General features: G+C 35.7%; 1 protein-coding gene across 3 annotated transcripts in view; it reads right to left on the bottom strand.

Moving 5' to 3' along the window:
- Positions 1–9909: 9909 nt before the first annotated feature.
- Positions 9910–20000, bottom strand: part of LOC144957876 (uncharacterized) — an 85000-nt gene continuing 74909 nt past the window's right edge. The window contains exons 4-6 of one of the 3 annotated variants that reach the window (XR_013642244.1): positions 16603–16751; positions 12020–12356; positions 9910–11793 (exon numbers count right to left, since the gene is read on the bottom strand). Coding sequence is in view for 2 of the 3 variants with exons in the window: in XM_078889373.1 (XP_078745499.1) it covers positions 11567–11793; positions 12140–12356; positions 16603–16751 (593 nt within the window). In the remaining variant the exon portion in view is untranslated. Of the gene's footprint in view, positions 12357–16602; positions 16752–20000 lie in introns of all 3 variants that reach the window. The other 2 variants (XM_078889373.1, XM_078889374.1) reach the window with 2 other exon arrangements.

Below are 20000 nucleotides of genomic sequence, written 5' to 3'. Positions count from 1 at the left end.
CATCCGGAAGTATTACGGACCAACACACAAAACTGTGTGCAACCATGAACGTTTATAGTCAGGTTAATATGGTTTAGTGAGAATTACTCATAAACGCGGATGGCAAAAAAACAAAACAAAAACAAAAACAAAAACAAACAAAAAAAAAAAAACAAAAGACCTGAGTGACGTCAACTTCGAACTACCTATAAAAACAAGGAAGGAATCACCAATGTTCTCGATCTCTGGCTAAATAAGGAAGACAAGTCGCAACGTCACGCCTTTCATTTTTCTGGTTCCTAAATCCTCGAAAGTGTATATGTAATCAGTCCTTCAGATGACAAATTATAATGAATAGGTTACTTATTGAATCAATAGGTGACGTAACTATTTTAATAGCACGATGTATAGGCAGACTTTAAGAATTACGGGATTTAAAAAGAGCGAAGACGGATATTCTTTATTGACGACCAGCATTTATTTAGACTAGAAACTAAGACGCCATCATTCTGAGACCGTGTAAATGTTGCTACTTACATTCAACTTCACATTATTAGTTATTTCTTCGAATTCGAGCAGCAACATTTACACTACCCAGTATTCTTCAAGAATAACCTCCCAGCTGCAACACCGTGTTTTGTTCGTTCTTTAATCGTTTCTTCATCATATCAGGTAGGACGCTATTCGATTTCCTGCCAATCAATGTTTTGTTTATTCATCTTAACTACGCCACTACCACATTATCTCATTCATCTGTGGTGTTTCATTTATCCTGTTTTGTTGATAAAGGGGAAACCCGAAACGTTCATTGGATCTGTTTTTGTAATTAAATTGAAGCTTACATTCAACTTCACATTATTAGTTATTTCATTCTGAGACCAGAAGATTAATTACACAAGGTATGTTTTCAGTCAACCTGAAGAGTAGTTTTCTTTATAAGAACATCCATTTAATTAAATTTCATCTTTCTATATTTACATCATCTTAAACCAACTAGTCATATGTTCTTTTTTTTTTTTAAACAACTAGTGAATTCTGGGAGCTTTTTTGTCACATCTTTTTTTTGGAATGTTGTCGAGTTAGCTTTTGAGCGCTCATAAGATCATGGCAGACTCCAACCGGGAGTGCTCTACCAACTGAACTATCGGGACCTCCGAGACAAGATATAGATTAGTGATAAATCGGACGATGTCTTAAGAGGGCTTTGAAGTAAAGTCTCGAGCGTAACGCCTCTAACGCAACCATTTGCTAAGGGAGGCAACTCAATAAATTGGAAACATTATCATAGTGGTATTATTGGTTACTTCCCTCGAATTTGATAGGGAATAACGACACTGGAGTAACCTTTACTATAGGAGACAACTCAATAAATTTGAATTATTTCCATGGTGATCTTTATGGTTGTTTCCCTTGAAATAGAAAAGTTAAAGAAATAAAGGGGATAAAGAGATAAGAGAACAAATGAGATAATAAAATAATTTTTAAAATTATCAGTGCCAGGAAGATATACCTTAGACTCGGCTCATATAATTGAGAGAGATGATTAGAAATAACATTGGAATATTGTCTCAGAGAGTTTGAGGTCTCAGTAAATTTGTAAAAAACAACACAAAGACATTGGCCTTCGGAAAACCCCCGAGCGAAACCAAGTCGTGTTTTATCCAGGACATAGTCAATGCAAACTTATAAACAACTCCCTCCCCCCCCCCCTATATACGTATGCAAGCAAACACACACGCTTATACGCAACAATATATACCGTATACTAAAAAATGCAAACATGTATATCATCACACTATGTTCTGGTCAATTTTAGCTCACAAATCTGAAGATATCAATACGTGTTAACTAGCTATAAAAATATTAGAGCATTTATATATAGTACTATCCACTAAACGTGCTCAAACTGCTTTACAAGGGCCAACAGCAATACTAAACATGTAGGACAGGGCATACGCCTGCTATTTTTTTTCAGACAGAGACAAAGCTGTTTACAGATAGGTACTCCTTTTACAGCTGAGTACGGTGAGAGAATATAAGTAAAGAGCCTTTTCCAAGGACTAAGCCGTAAGCCACTCAGAGCGGGACTTGAATCTTGGACCTACTGCTCCGAAGGCGAGTGTATACTACTAGACCACATAGCCGCATAACATCCTTTGTTGAGATGAATTAATTACACTCATTATCCCACCGCTCTCCCTAAAATAGTAACGCGTAATAATATCATGTTTACAATAATAATTTGTGACGTCATATTATAAATAGTTAAATTTCTCTAAAAATCAGATTTCTTAAAAATAAGTATTATTTAAATGATTTTGAAGATGTCTTTTGTTTAAAGATGACGAAATAGGAATAGGTTGAGGGGTAGAATAAATGATTTCTTACAGTCTTGCGTTTTGGAATTCGAACTTTGTTCCTAACGCGCATTCGCAAGCTCGTGCAGCGGTTGGGAAAATGTCCTGAATTTCAAAAAGCAAGAGTGTAAGAATCGTATATTATTCCACTTTACACAGAGCTTCGTGTGGCAGTTATGGTATTTCGAAGAATGTTTAGCAACTGGCAACATCTAGCTATATAACAAACAGACATAAAACTGGTCCATCTAACGTTTCATTGTTTTTAATCTATTTAATTATTATGCGACCCCTATGTACCGAAAGGACTAAAAGCGGTTGGTGGATAATTTCGTTCTTGTCGCATTAAAACAAAAACAAAAAACACACACAAACAAACAAAAAAAAAATCAAAAATAAAACAACTTTTGTTTTCATTTTCAATGAGTAAAAATAAATGTCATAAAGAAGACCGCTCAACAGGTGACTTGTGCTGTTTGAGATAAAATTTGAAGATTCATTCCCTCAGGGCAGACTGCGAGGAGAATGGTGTTACAGATTATTCGTTGTAATTTCATGGAAAATGTAGGAAACTGCTTGTTCCAATAAATTTCCATGTACGTCTTAATCAATTCTCAAATGAAGAACATTAGAGACCAAAAATCTGTTAGGACATTTTCAATTCTAATTGTAATTTTATTACATGATAATCATACATCATTTATTACACAATAAACAGAATAGATACATCATTTGATACACAATAAGCAGTAACGATACATCACTTATTTACTACACAATAAACAGTTTTAATACATCTTTCGCCTACAATAAACAGTATCGATACGTAATATGTTACACAATAAGCAGTAACGATACATCATTTATTTACTACACAATAAATAGTATAGATAGAATGCGCTTGGCCAAGGAGTTCACAACATTGCCATCCGGAAGTATAATGGACCAACACACAAACTCTGTGTAACCATGAACTTTTATAGTCTGGTTAATACAGTTTAGTGAGAACAACTCACAAACGCGGATGGCAAAAACAATAACAAAGGCCTGAGTGACGTCATCTGCATACTATCTATAGATACATCTTTCGTTACACAATAAACAGTATCAATACGTAATATGTTACACAATAAACAGTATCGATACATCAATTGAAACACAATAAGCAGTAACGATACATCATGTATTTGCTCCACAATAAACAATTTTAATACATCTTTTGTTACAAGATAAACAGTATCGATACGTAATTTGTTACACAAGAAAAAGTATCGATACACCGTTTGCTTCTAACTAAACAATAATATCCAAGTAATACATCACTTATTACATAATTAAAAGTGACATATCTTTCATTATATGATAGACATTCAAAATATACTTTTAATCATAATATAATAAACGTTAGGCTTAACGGTACAAATATCATCATACAGTAAGCAACAAACAATATCTTAAATGACAAAGTTAATGCTATCAATAATAATAATAACAACTTCAGATAATAGCTTTGATGATGATGATGATGATGATGATGATGATGATGATGATGATGATGATGATGATGATGATGATGATGATGATGATCATGGTGATGGTGATGATGATGATGATGATGATCATGGTGATAGTGATGATGATGATGATGATGATGATGATGTTGATGATGATGATGATGATGATGATGATGATGATGATGATGATGGTGATGATGATAATTTTTTAAAAAATATCAATAATAATAATAATAATAATAATAATAATAATAATAATAATAATAATAATAATAATAATAATAATAATAATAATAATAATAGTAATAATAGGATAATGACAATAATAATAATAATAATAATAATAATAATAATAATAATAATAATAATAATAATAATAATAATAATAATAATAATTTGAAAAATAATGATAAAAATGATAATGATGACGATCATGATGATGATGATGATGATGATGATGATGATGATGATGATGATGATGATGATGATGATGATGATGATTATAATAACAATAATACTATAATACAATGCTAACTTACAGATTCCTTCATTGAATCAACGGTGAGTAAAAAACCATAAGATCTTCTTCACCTTACACATCAGATATAATAACATTGAACCATGTCGCTATCAATACGGTCAAACCAGATGCCAAGAAACGAATTTTAAAGTCAAAACGATAAGAATAAATGTGAAATTTTAGTTTTTCTCACTCTAAGAAATTTTATATATAACTCTTGAAAAAGGGGTCCCGATAGCTCAATTGGTAGAGCACTCGCTTCACAATCAAAAGTACCGAGATCGATACGGGTGCAGTTGACATTTTTTTCTGACTCCCCTCCCCCCTCCCTCGTCCACCCAGAAGTGATTGGGTAGATGGGTCTGTTAGATATTTGGCGTAAAGTACTCTGCGATAGATTAGTGTCCTATCCAAAGTGTAGCATGCAATTGCTATTGTCCGTCTCACGCCATAGAAACCGGGATATATACTCCGGCTCCGTGGGTTCTAATGGATCCGAAAGACTCCTTGAAGAATACTGGAAAATGAAAGTGTTGCTGCTTGAATGAAGCTCAAAGAAATAAATAATTGAATAAGATTACATTGAAGCTACCAATCAATATCCTATTGTTATTTTAATAACCTTTGTCAATTTCTTATCAGAAAGATTAATGAATAATAATTATAATAAAATTCCCTTTATTCATCCCATAATAGGGGAACTAGATCTTATCTCTAGGGTCTATTCCAAGGAAAGACTGGAATAACCCAGGCGTCAGTCGCAGTACAGCGCCGCAAAATTGAGCTAGGGCAAGGTGACTTGCTCAAGGACAAACAGCGCAGCTGTGGGTAATCGAACTCGGTATTTTTCTTCCGAATATGAAGCTTGAGGAGTGAGGTTTAACTCACTCGATCCTAGAGATTATTGCTACTTTTCAAAATTGGAAAAAATGTATTAAAAATGATCATGAACATCACAGATAGTTTTTTTCATGTACCATTATCATGTAAAATCTAAAAACATTAGCTTTGATACTACGCCTATAATTTATCTCATAAAAATGTAATAAATAGGCATGGGGTAAAAGTAATCTGGGTAAACTACGGATATAGTGGGTGTTAGGGTTGAGTGGGTTAAAATAAATTAAAAGATCAAAGAAAAGAAGTGGGCGTTACAATGTCGGACTATCTCAGGAGCGAGGTGCAATTTGACTAAAATGAGTTTTATAAAGATATTTAAAATAAATGGATTCAATACCAATCTATTTCGATTCGCAGAGAAATATATAAAATCAGACACATACCCAAGACCAAACTGTATTTAGAAGTGAGAAACATGCAAAAAAAAAAAAAATCGTTATTGGAGATTCTGTGCAAAGTTACACATGATTTACTTAATAAGAAATAAAGTCAGTAGAATAAGAAATTAAAAATAAAATACTTTTGCGGCTATGAGGATTCGAACCCAATTGGATTGAATCTACACTCACTCACTCACTCATTCCCATGACCAGCCGATCGTCGGGGGGGGGGGGGGGGGGGGGGGGGGATTTGCGGGATGTCGACTTCACAACCTTACGTCATTCGTCACAGTCTCTGGCCTTTCCAGAAGGCGATTAAGAACCAAGGGGGGTGAGGGGGGGGAGTGGCCGAATGGTTAAGAAGGCATTGCACTGTGACCTGGAAGGTCCCGGGTTCGAGCCCTACTTCAGGCACTTTCGTTTTTTTTTCCTTGGGCAAGATTATTAACCCCCAATTTTCTCATTTGTACAACATGGGCGATTCCTGTTGACATCAAACAACTTGTTTGATGAATTATCTATATTCCTTCGTGGAATACCTAGGTGACGATATCTTATGATGTCCTGGCGGAAGGGCATACTTTTTAAATATTTTATTTATTAAGATCAAGGCCTGCCCACTCTTTGATGTTGTCTTGTCTTGCCATAGATTGAATTAACAGGGGGTGTCCACAATCTCTGCTTGGTACATGTCATACTTCACTTCCTATTTTTACTAATTCATTTATGATAAAGATTGTGGAGATTTAGCTGAAAGATACTATTTACACACTGAAGAAAAGATTACGTGTTGTTAACATGCTATTCATTTACATCCCAAATTGAATAAGATCGAGTTTTTAACTCTCCTTACCATCCATTTTCATGATTTTCCCCTAAACTTCACACAAACGCCCAACAACACAAAAATATTTTTTATCACTCAAAAACAATAGCAGAAGATAAGTTCTTGCGATACATAATTTCTTTAACAAAACATGCTCTACAACATTCTGTTCATTTTCCTTAAAGTTTTATGGTGGGCAAAAGAAATTTGAATAATAAAAATGTTGGTTGTATCGTAACGAATGTGATGATTTTCCTATAGTTGGTAAGGAGAAAGTTAAAGAGGAATTTGTACTCTTATCATGTACCCAGACTTTATGGACATTCTGTATATAAACGGATTTTATTTGTTCGGAGATTTACTCAATATTTTTACAGTTTAACAGACGAAACCCATTTTTTAAATTATTATATCATATTATAATATCATATCGTACTATTAATCGGGCTTTGAAATAGACCAAGTATTGATTAAAGCATAATTGGCAAATTTACAAATAATGATGATTGTGATAATAATAAAGACGGTGATATAATAACAGTGATGATAATAGTAATAATGATAATAATAATGATACTATTAATAATGGTGATGAGATGATGATAACAGTAATAATAATGATAATGATGATAATAATAATAATAATAATAAATATAATAATAATAATAATAAAATAAATAGTAAGAGTAAAAGTATAGTAGTAGTAGTAGAGTAGTAGTTAAGTAGTAGTAGTAGTAGTAGTTGTTGTTGTTGTAGTGGTGGTAGTAATAGTATTAGACGTAGTAGTAGTAGTAGTAGTAGTAGTAGTAGTAGTAGTAGTAGTAGTAGTAGTAGTAGTAGTAGTAGTAGTAGTAGTAGTAGTAGTAGTAGTAGTAGTAGTAGTGTGTAGTAGTAGTAGTAGTAGTAGTAGTAGTAGTTGTAGTAGTAGTAGTAGTAGTAGTTAGTATAGTAGTAGTAGTAGTAGTAGTAGTAGTAGTAGTAGTTGTAGTAGTAATAGTAGTAGTAGTAGTAGTAGTAGTAGTAGTAGTAGTAGTAGTAGTAGTAGTAGTATTGGTCTCTGTACATAAATCACAAAACGATATGAACACAGTTATGTTATTGTTATTCAAATTATTGCAAGCCCCATTGTTAACAATCAATGTTAATATTTACAGATTGGTAACCTTATCATAAGGTTTAAAAAGAACAATAATCGCTTCGTGAGCTTTTACCAGATAATACGCTTCAACAGTCGTAACGTCACTTCCCTCGTAATGAAGCATGGTAACTTAGTAACTGGCTCTAAACTATCGGGACAATGGCGGACGCCCTTATGAAATATTTCTCAGACGAGCATAAAAGCGTATCCAGAGGGGAAAAAGGCATTATAAATCGATCATGTTTTGACTTTTACACATTCTGATCACAAGACATATGAAAAGTTCTAGCCAGCATGAAGAATGAAAAGTACCGATTTTCTTTGTTTAGAACCAAGCTGCTCGTTGCTGGGCGGACGTGACATCAGACTATTGAATCCAATTGGGACCTCGCGACGTCTTCATTAAAATCCGAGGTTTGAGAGTTTTTGCCAAGTTGAGGGTCGTTTAAATTAATCGTTATTTAGAGGACGAGTTTTCTGGCCAAATTTTTAAATAAGTTATTTTCCATAGTACGACAGTTAACTGGTTATATAATAAAACAAGTGCGCTGGCCCATTGCTTTAATTCACTCAATCCTAGAGATTTTTGCTACTTTTCAAAATTAGAAACTAAATGTATTAAAAATGAGCATGTACATATATATTTTTATTCAACTACCATTAACATGTAAAAAGTAAAAACATTATCTTTGATGCTATGCCTATAATTTGTCTGGAAATAATGTAATTAATAGGCATGGGATAAAAGTAACCTGGGTAAACTACGGATATAGTCGGTGTCAGGGTTGAGTGAGTTAAAATTTATTGAGGTTACGCCAAGATGTTGTGTTCGTAACATTACATTCGCACAAAAAAGACACCCAGGATAAACTGTTTTAAATATCTGTGTAACACCATTTTTAATTATAATCTCTGGGATGAACAATTACGACTTATTCTTTTATTGATAGTATGCGCTTGGCTAGGAAGCTCACAGCATTGCCATCCACTTGGAGTATAACGGGCCAACACACAAAACTGTGTGTAACCTTGAAGTTTGTAGTCTGGTTAATACAATTTCGTGAGAATTACTCATAAACGCGGATGGCAAAATGCAATAACAAAGACTAGAGCGACGTCATCTTCGTTCTATCTATATAAATAATAGCCTAACGTGAATGAAATCGACCACTAATCATTGGTTATTCTTTTTATACCGCCACATGAGTGACTAGCTAGTTATCACACGATTTTCTCGATCATATTATAAACATTTGAGTTTACGCGTAGTTTTCTGTGTTGGTTCTATAGATAGTATGCAGATGACGTCACTCAGACCTTTGTTATTGTTTTTGCCATCCGCGTTTGTGAGCTGTTCTCACTAAACTGTATTAACCAGACTATAAAAGTTCATGGTTACACAGAGTTTGTGTGTTGGTCCGTTATACTTCCGGATGGCAATGTTGTGAACACCTTGGCCAAGCGCATTCTATCTATTGATCAAGCGGTAGAACAGTGTATATTTTACTTAGACACATACCATCGATAGTAAAACATGTGTTAGTTTGTTCTGGTCACCTATCATTAACATTGTTTGCATTCTGACGATTGTCCGAGAGGAGTGGTTAGCTAAGTGCCTATTTCAATCGACCGATAATACGCTTCAACAGTCGTAACGTCACTTCCCTCGTAATGACGCATGGTAACTTAGTAACTGGCTCTAAACTATCGGAACAATGGCAGACGCCCTTATGAAATATTTCTCCGACGAGCAAAAAAGTGTACCCAGAGGAAAATAAACATTATAAATCGATCATGTTTTGAATTTTACACATTCTGAAAAGTTCTAGCCAGCATGAAAAATAAAAGATACAGATTTTATCTGTTTAGAACCACGATGCCCGCCGTTGCTGGGCGACGTGACATCAGACTATTGAATCCAATTGATGACCCTCCGGCCAAACTTTTAAATAAATTAGCAGTTTAAATGAGCTTTTATACAGCGCAATATCCACTAAAACGTGCTCAAAGCGCTTTACAAGGGGTCCCTGGCTAAAAGCAACTTTAACATGTAAGACAGGACATGACGCTTCGCCTGTTAGGGATATTACATTTTTTTCTCGGACATAGACAACGCAGTTATCGGCCAGGTGCTCATTTTACACCCGAGTACGATGATAGAATGTGATTAAAGAGCTTTTTCCTAGGACTATGCGCCGAGCGAGGCTCGAACCCATGACCTTCCGATCCAAAAGCGAGTGTCATACCGCAAGACCGCATAGCCGTACCACATACGCGTTGGTTTTTGTTTTGTTGTTTGTTTTTTTTTGTTTTTTTTTTTTTGTTTTTTCATAGTATGGCTGTAAGCATTCTCTCTACCAGGATTACAAATCATTGTCATTTATGACAACACCGATAAAACTAAAACGGATTCGCGACCATTCGGAACATTTTACAGGCGTCGGACTGAAAGTATATAGTTCTACGTACTTTCATTTTCTTCTTTATTGCCTTATCAATCAGGATGATGGTGTATGTGACCATTACCCACTAAATGTACTCTTTTTTATGCCATGTGTTTAGCTATATTATAGTTCTACGTACTTTCATTTTCTTCATTTTTTATTGTCTTCTCAATCAGGATGATGGTGTATGTGACCATTACCTACTAATAGTATCTATTGATGCCATGCGATTAGGTAAAATACTCACAACATCCGTCAGTCGGAAATAGCGTACCAACACACAAAACGATGTGTAACCTTGAACGTATATTATATATTATAGTCTGATAGAATCGTTTTCTGAATGTCCACGCGGGATAAGCGATCGGGGCCCCAAAATCCGAGCAGACAGGGTAATACTTGTGTCAGTGCACGACAAAATCAGTTGGAAGCTGACAATTTTGGATTTTGCATTTTCTGAAAGAATATGCTCCCCAGAGCATTTTAACCTTTATTTGAAGTAAATCGGGTAACTTTTCATGAAGTTATGATCAGATGTATGGGAAAGGTATCCAGCAATCTTTCTCAACTTTCATACTTTTTCAACTTAACTAGCTGTAAAAATATTTAGAAGTAAAATTAAGCTTTGATATTTCCCGAAGATGTACAAAAAGGATTGGTTTAATCATATATAACAAGAACTCATTTTTGATTTTGAAAATTGACCTTCTAACTAAACTTGGCAATATCTCAGTTCAAACCTTTTAACCATCCGACTGATTATTTCATTCACTGTAACAATTTTCTCAATGTCCACCGGGGATAAGCGCTCGCGTTATGTATAAACGATATAATGCTTTCGGTATCTAAGGAACACCGTTTAATAGGAAGGTGCGTAGTTTGGAATGATGCGCAGGAGTGAGAAGTAATCACCAGAATGGCTGTCTGAAAAACTTTAACAAAGAGCTGAGTGACATTCTTTTCACTCCTATCTATTGATGCTTTGTGCGTTTAGCCAAAATTCTCACAACAGCTGGACATCCCATACGGGAAATTTGTCTCTTGGGTCTATTCCACGGGAAGTCTGGAATAACCTCGGCGTCAGCCGCAGCGCAGCGCCACAAATTGAGCTAGGGCGACCTAGGTGACTTGCTCAGGGCCACACACATTGCAGCTGCAGGTGATCGAACTCGGAACCTTTTGGGTACGAAGAAAAAAGACAGTAGAGACAGCTGAGCCACACTGGCCCTGTACATACCTAGTATGGTCGCCGGTCACAATATAAATGTGGGACACAGACCAAAAATGTTTATCAGAAATGAATAAATAGATAAATAAATAAAGGGTCACAAAATGTTATGACATTCCGCAGACTAAGCAATGGACACGATTGTATTTTAGTCAACCCGACGTATATATATTTACAGGTCTGATAACCTAAATTATTATGGGCTTATTGTTGTAATGGAAATACTCTGAGACCAACGCAAAGTATTGTCCGTTACAGCAACGTTAAATCAAGCCCATAATTAATTGCGGTCGGTTATCAGACCTGCAAATAAGTTTAAAAACGGTATCACGTTGTAGTGAATCAAACGTGTGCTTATTTGCAGGTCTGATAACCCAAATTGTGACGATCTCATTGTTGTAATGGAAATACTCTTAAACCAATGAAAAATGTTGTCGATTACAACAATGTTAAAAATCATAACTGCAATGAAGGCTTCAGGAGGGTACAAACCGTAGCCATCGTTAACTTATAGCTTGACACTAGAATCCTCTAGGACTTCCAGTTTGACGACATTTTAAGGTTTGTGCAGTGTCTAGTGAGTTGTCGTTAGTAGATCTCAAGGAAGCAATTGGTTTCATTGGTTGAACTATTGAATATAACTCACGATTTCTTTTATTTTGCGGCCAAAGACTTGTTTTTTTTTGATGTTATTTTTTTGGTCAGTGTCAGGCTATAAGTTAACGATGGCTACAGTCAAAGTAACATTGAAGACACGCTCAGTTTGATGGTAACGTTAAAAAAACTGCACGTGATTCAAATCCTTACTCAAATCGTCATTGTAATCGCCAATGGGATGTACCAAACATAACACTTATAAACACAATGGTTGGTTGTAAGACTAGGAGGTGCCATTTCCTTCGCGGAGGGATAATTGCAGTGGGGGCTGAGTTGGGGTATAGACATCGGTTGTAGTAAAATCCATCCGCGGGCTTGCAGACGTGCAGAGGGTCGCAGCAATCCGAGGTCTTGGTGCACATTTTCCAGTAAGGCGAACAGCAATTGAACTTTGGTCCGCACTCCAGGTCATCCTAAAATGAAAGAGAAAAAAATGTTTTTGTTTTTATGTTTTTGATGGTTTTACGGCGCTTGCAACACATTAAATTGATCTTTTTTTTAAACTGGGATTTTATATAGCGCATTGTCCATTAAATGTGCTCAAAGCGCTTACAAAGGGTCCCTGGCCAACAGCAACATTTAACATGTAGAACGGTTCATGACGCCTGTTAGGCGATATTTCAATTTTTTCGGACAGAGGCAACGCTGTTAACGGCCAGGTACTCATTTTACACTTGGGCATGGTGAGAGAATGTAAGTAAAGGACTCAACTATGCTCCGAGCGAGGCTCGAACCCATGACCTTCCGATCCGAAAGCGAGTGTAATACCACTAGACCACATAGCCGCACATTTAGGTCATATCAGCGTCAATAAAAAGGAAGAAGAAAATGGGATAGTAAAAAGTTCTAGAATTAAAATTAAAGTGCCCAAGAAAAAGGAAGACAAAGGGGATTTGTTCAACAAATAGGGAACAGAAGGTAGACTCCAAGAACATACTATCAATGTACTCAGTTTGAGATCACCTGAATGTCTGATCCTGATACAAGAGAGAAAGGATTAGACTTGAAAAGAAATTATTTGCCACAAATCTTAAAACGGTATTTTGTTGGATTGAATCCAACATGAGCTTATTTGCAGGTCTGACAATCCAAATTGTTATGGTCTCATTGTTGTAATGGAAATACTATTAAACCAACGCAAAAATATGTCCATTACAACAATGTTAAAACCATAATTACGTTTGGTTATCAGACCTGCAAATATGTACACGTTGGGTGAATCTGACGATTACAACTGAAAGTTAAGTTTAACAACTATAAAAATTAAGTTGAAATTAATAGAGCACTATCGTACTACAAGTACCCACCGACACTCATATATATATATATATATATATATATATATATATATATATATATATATATATATATATACAGTGAATGTGTATTTGTGTATAGGTGGGTAATTGTGAGTGTGTGTGTGTGTGCGTGTGTGTGTGTGTGTTTGAAGACGAATAGAAAGAATGAGTACTTTTGGGATGAAACAGTAAATATTCTCTGGACTTCATATTCCAATTGAAAAGACGAGACTGGGTCAAATTCCGGGGAGATCGGGAGTAAACGGGCACGAACTGTATCTAAATACCCATGATCGTAAGGGGATTTGTCCATTTTCAAGACATTCAGAGAAAAATAGGATCACAGATTGCGTGAAAGAGGGAGGGAGGCGTAAAGGAATATACCTAGCTTGAAGGGAGATACATAGATAGATAAATAGATAGATTAATAGATAGATAGATAGATGGATAGAAATATATATATATATATATATATATATATATATATATATATATATATGCCTGTGTGTGTTTAACTTAGAATTTGAACTTTGGCATCTGCTCCATTCTGACATAATACTGTATAGGGGTGAAGGGTCACATAATTTGGTTTGCCTGTCACCGGATCATAGCAATATATATATATATATATATATATATATATATATATATATATATATATATATTATATATATTGGAACTGTTAACGAGGAGTTGATCTTTTGCGAGAGGTCTGAAGCTCCATTGAGTGGACACAAACTACAATAATAAAATCATTGAGTTGGGTCGGATGGGTGGTTAAGTTAAATGAAGGGTTAAGTGGGAAAATCGATTTTGGTGGATGGGGGTGGGGTTGGGGGGGGGGGGGGGGGGATGGGGGAGGGAGACGAACGAACCGAAGGGCTTCTTTGAATTGATACCAAAAAAAAAAAAAAAAAAGAAAAAAAATATCGATAATTTGAAATACAAGTTTTAAATAAAGATCTGAAAAAAATGTGTATGAAACAGTGCCAGACAAAAAGCAGAGAGAAAAAAAATATAACAACAAAAGTCATCTCAAAAGAAATCAGCCTGCCTTGACTTGGAATCGAACCTCAGATTTCCTGAGTACCGGTCAGACGAGCTATCACTACGTCTTTAAAATTTTGGCCAGAAACATTGTCCTTCAAATATTAATTGATTATTTTTTTTAAATGACACCTCATCTTGTCGTTACGGACGTCTTCAATAAAGGACCAGGTTTGATGGTTTTTGACAAGATGAACCCCCCCCCCCCCCCCCCCCCAAAAAAAAAAAAAAACAAAAAACAAAAAAAAATCTCAAAAAACTTGAATTTTATACAGCGCAACATCCACTAAACGTGCTCAAATCGCTTTACAAAGGGTCAATGACCAACAGCAACACGTAACATGTAGAACGAGACATAACGCCTGTTAGACTATATTACCATTTTTTTTTCCGACAGAGACAACGTTGCTGACGGCCAGGTACTCATTTTACACCTGAGTACGGTGAGAGAATGTTTTTAAAGAGTTTTTTTTCCATGGACTCAACTATGCGCCGAGCGAGTCTCGAACGAACCCAGGACCTCCCGTTCCGAAAGCGAGTGTCATACCACAAGACCACATTCTAGCCCTACAATGACGGTCGGTCATTTTAATCGATTACTATTTTAAGGACTAGTCTTCTAGCCAATTTTTTTCAACGTGTTTTTTTTTTTTATTGTTTAACCCTCTCCTTACCAACCACGGTAAAATCGTCACATTCGTTACGAACTAACCAACGCTTTTATCATTCAGATTTCTTTTGTAAATCACACAATTTAATGAAAAATGTTTTATTATAGCTATAAAAACGTGGCACTGTGATGTAGAGTTCATTTTCCTGATTAATATTATGCATAGAATGTATTTGTTGCTTTTCTGTTTGAGTGAGAAAAGACTTTTTTGTGTTGGGTGGGTTCTAAATTTTGGGGAAAATTCTGAAAATGGCTGGTAAGGAAAGAGTTAAGTATGGCGGAGATGATATATCTACTTACTCGAATCCCAAACCACACCAATAAATAAGCAAACATATAGTTTCTTTACACTAGATTCAATGCATCAAAGTACATACAAGCAGTGGCGTGGCATGCTTACAGTATAAGGTGGTGCCAGAATAAGAAGAAAATTACTTAAAACATGCTATATTATAAAAAAAAACAAAGAAAAAAACATTAAATAAAAGACTTATTTAAATAAGTAAGAGGCAGAATATACCATTTTGCAGTTTAATTTTTTTTAAATGCTGTAATTCATTTTAAAAATATGGAACGGTGCCAGGCACCAAATCAACCAATATAGCCACGCCCCTGCACAATCATTTACAAGAACAGACACATACAAGCACAACGAAAGAGTGAAAACGAAGAGGCTTCCTATGGGATGGAACAAAACAGACAATGGACGTTTCGGGTACAAACCCTTCGTCAGCACAACAATACACAAATAAACGTGGAAAACATAAAAAATATAATGCAAAATAACTAGCATCGTCTGTGCTCCATGGTGGTTGTAGTATGATGAAAGGTTTGTACCCGAAACGTCTATTGTCTGTTTTGTTCCCATAATAAGCCTCTCCATTTTCACTCTTTCGTTAGTATTTTCACGATCACCGGCTTCAGGCAGCCCCTACCGTTTTCTACACATACAAGCACAGCTATTTCCCCATGAACACTAAATGACTGGAATGTCCTGCCACCGGACATAACGAACGCTGAATGCTTGGAAACTTTCAAAGCAGCTTTGAATGCATTTATTGCTCGTCAAACTAATCTGTGACTGTTCTCTGTTTTGATTGGATGTAACTGAACACTTGCAGTGATGGGCCCGCGGGGCCTTTTGTAACTACAAGGCTTTGAAGTTGAAGTTTAAATATCGAAGTTACAAAACAAGAGGGAGTAACTTTCATGATTCCGTCACAGAGCCGGCAACTTTCACGGTCCAAAGCGAGGGTCATAATACGAGGCCAAAAAGTCGGACATCATCATCATCATCATCATCATCATCATCATCATCATCATCATCATCATCATCATCATCATCATCATCATCATATCATCATCATCATCATCATCATCATCATCATCATCACTCATCATCATCATCATCGTCATCATCATCATCATCGTCATCATCATCATCATCTCATCATCATCATCATCATCATCGTCGTCATCATCATCATCATCATCATCATCATCATCATCATCACCATCATCATCATCATCATCGTCATCATCATCGTCATCGTCATCACCTTTGGCACGATGATCAATGGCGAGAAGGAATAAGACAACCACGTGGATGAACGCAACACAATCCTTTATTGCTTCATTACTTACCGCACAGTGGAAGGAAAAGATGCATTTTTCTGACAAGGCACTGTGTCGACACCTGGGGTTTGTCCCCTCGAAGGCTCTGTAGCAGGACTTACTGCAGCATTCAGAATCCCTGGAACAATGCTCATTGGACCAGGAGCAACTTCCAGACACTGAAGAGGAGAAGAAGGTAAATAAGATGTAATCAATTGAATTCTAACTTGTTTCTTTATCGTGTAGCGCAATATCCTCTAAACGTGCTCAAACTTCTTTGCAAGTGGCCCGCAGGTCTTTGAGGTTAGTCATTGAATCAATAAAGCTGGGGTTTTTTTTATTGTCGTTAAATTTTTTTTTAATTGAGCTTCATATAGCGCAATATCCACTAAATGTGCTCAAAGCGCTTTACAAGGGGTCCCTGTCTAACAGCAACATTTAACATTAAGGACAAGACATGACGCCAGTTAGGCGATATTATAATTTTTTTCGGACAGACAAAACGCTGTCAACGGCCAGGTACACATTTTACACCTGAGTACGGTGAGAGAATATGAGTAAAGAGCCTTTTCCAAGGACTCAACTATGCGCCGAGCGCGAGGCTCGAACCCAGGACCTCCGATCCGAAAGCGAGTGTCATACCACTAGACCACATAGCCGTCTTTTTTTCGTTTTGATGGAGTGGGGGTGAGGGGGGGGGGAGGGTATTAGCTTTTTAGTCAAGGAAACTGTTTTGGGTTTACTATTAGTTCAATGAACTGATTTGAGATTGTGATTTGATCAATGAAGTTATTTTAGATTAACCATTAGATAAATAAGTCTGCGTTTGGTTATAGATCAATATGCCTGTTCTGGATTAGCCAATAGGTCAACTAAAAGGTTTTGGACTCGTCAACAAATGAATGAAGCTATTTTGTATTGTAAATTGCATCAATAAATAAAGACGTTTTGTAATAGCCACTAGCTACATCAATAAATAAGTTTTGAGTGTCAATAAAGACGTTTTGAGGGTCGTGAAATAATAATAATAATAATAATAATAATAATAATAATAATAATAATAATAATAATAATAATAATAATAATAATAATAATAGATCTTTATTGTCCATAAATATGGCAATTTGTCATTTAGTTACACTAGTTATAACGTTAAATGATAACTATAACATTGAACAGATATTTCACTCCTACTTATTTTCTCTCTCTCTCTCTCTCTCATTCCTCTCTCTCTCTCTCTCTCTCTCTCTCTCTCTCTCTCTCTCTCTTCCTCTCTTTCTTTCACACGTGCGATATACACAACATAAACATATTCATTTCGTTATCTAAGTCTTGGCGTTTTGGGTTTATGTATTAAATCAATAAAGGCGTTTTGGGGACCAGTATCAAATTAGTAAAGACGTTTTAATGAATATGTATTAAATCTCTAAAGACGTTTTGGTCAGGTATTAAATCATAAGTACGTGTTGGGGTTAGAAATAAAATCAATAGAGACGTTTTGAGATCTATAATGTTTTTCTCCTCTGGATATAGTTTTAAGCTCGTCGGAGAATAATATGTATTAAATCTTTAAAGACGTTTTGGTCAGGTATTAAATCATAAGTACGTGTTGGGGTTAGGAATAAAATCAATAGAGACGTTTTGAGATCTATAATGTTTTTCTCCTCTGGATATAGTTTTAAGCTCGTCGGAGAATAATATGTATTAAATCTTTAAAGACGTTTTGGTCAGGTATTAAATCATAAGTACGTGTTGGGGTTAGGAATAAAATCAATAGAGACGTTTTGAGTTTTGATCGTCAGGTATCAAATCAGAAGTACGTTTTGAGGGTAAGGTACTAAATCAATAGAGACGTTTTGAGGCTTACGTATTCAATCAATTACGATGTTTTGGGGATCAGAATTAAATAAGCTAAGAAGTTTTGGGGTTGGGATATTAAATCTGTCAAGACGTGATTTTGAGATAAAGTATTTTCATCAATAAAGACGATTTGGAGGTTAGGTATTGAATCAGTAAAGACGATTTGGAGGTTAGGTATTTAATCAGTAAAGACGATTTGGAGGTTAGGTATTTAATCAGTAAAGACGATTTGGAGGATTCGTTATTGAATCAGTAAAGACGATTTGGAGGATGCGTTATTGAATCAGTAAAGACGATTTGGAGGATTCGTTATTGAATCAGTAAAGACGATTTGGAGGATGCGTTATTGAATCAGTAAAGACGATTTGGAGGATGCGTTATTGAATCAGTAAAGACGATTTGGAGGATTCGTTATTGAATCAGTAAAGACGATTTGGAGGATTCGTTATTGAATCAGTTAAGACGATTTGGAGGATGCGTTATTGAATCAGTAAAGACGATTTGGAGGATTCGTTATTGAATCAGTTAAGACGATTTGGAGGATTCGTTATTGAATCAGTTAAGACGATTTGGAGGATGCGTTATTGAATCAGTAAAGACGATTTGGAGGATGCGTTATTGAATCAGTTAAGACGATTTGGAGGATTCGTTATTGAATCAGTAAAGACGATTTGGAGGATGCGTTATTGAATCAGTTAAGACGATTTGGAGGATTCGTTATTGAATCAGTTAAGACGATTTGGAGGATTCGTTATTGAATCAGTAAAGACGATTTGGAGGATGCGTTATTGAATCAGTTAAGACGATTTGGAGGATGCGTTATTGAATCAGTTAAGACGATTTGGAGGATTCGTTATTGAATCAGTTAAGACGATTTGGAGGATGCGTTATTGAATCATTAAGACGATTTGGAGGATGCGTTATTGAATCAGTAAAGACGATTTGGAGGATGCGTTATTGAATCAGTTAAGACGATTTGGAGGATGCGTTATTGAATCAGTTAAGACGATTTGGAGGATTCGTTATTGAATCAGTAAAGACGTTTTCGGGCTTATATTAAAGATGTTTTGGAGGTTTGGTGTTAAGTGTTGCTATTGGCTTGAGACCCCTTGTAAAACGCATTGAGCACGTTTAGTGAATATTGCACTATATAAATGCTCAAGATTTAAAAACATAACAACCATAGCCAAATCATGCAAGTGTGACTGACTATAGTGACGTATAATCTGATAGAGAGAATAATATGGTTAGAGCCGGTCTCTCTATGGCTGTCTTTAGACAACAAACAGCTGAGTGTGATGGCAACTGTTTGTGTACAGTCTATCAGTGTCTCTATTTTTCTAGTATACAGGGCGGATGATTCGAAAGTCCTGCTGGAGTTTGTGTGTTTTGAATTATTCAAAAGCTGAATAGAGAGAATTATAAAAAATAAACAGTAATGGTAGATGTGCGACTATGTGGCCTTGTGGTATGACACTCGCATCGGATCTTTCCTAGATACTGATCATATTGACTTCAGATTTGTTTTTGCTTTCGTTATCTTTGTCAAACAGATGAGATACCAGTAT

Source organism: Berghia stephanieae, chromosome 12 (genome assembly GCF_034508935.2).
Source record: "Berghia stephanieae isolate SIO BIC M18660-M18661 chromosome 12, UCSD_Bste_1.3, whole genome shotgun sequence".
Taxonomy (NCBI): Eukaryota; Metazoa; Mollusca; class Gastropoda; order Nudibranchia; family Aeolidiidae; genus Berghia; species Berghia stephanieae.
This window is presented reverse-complemented; position numbering and strand designations above follow the sequence as displayed.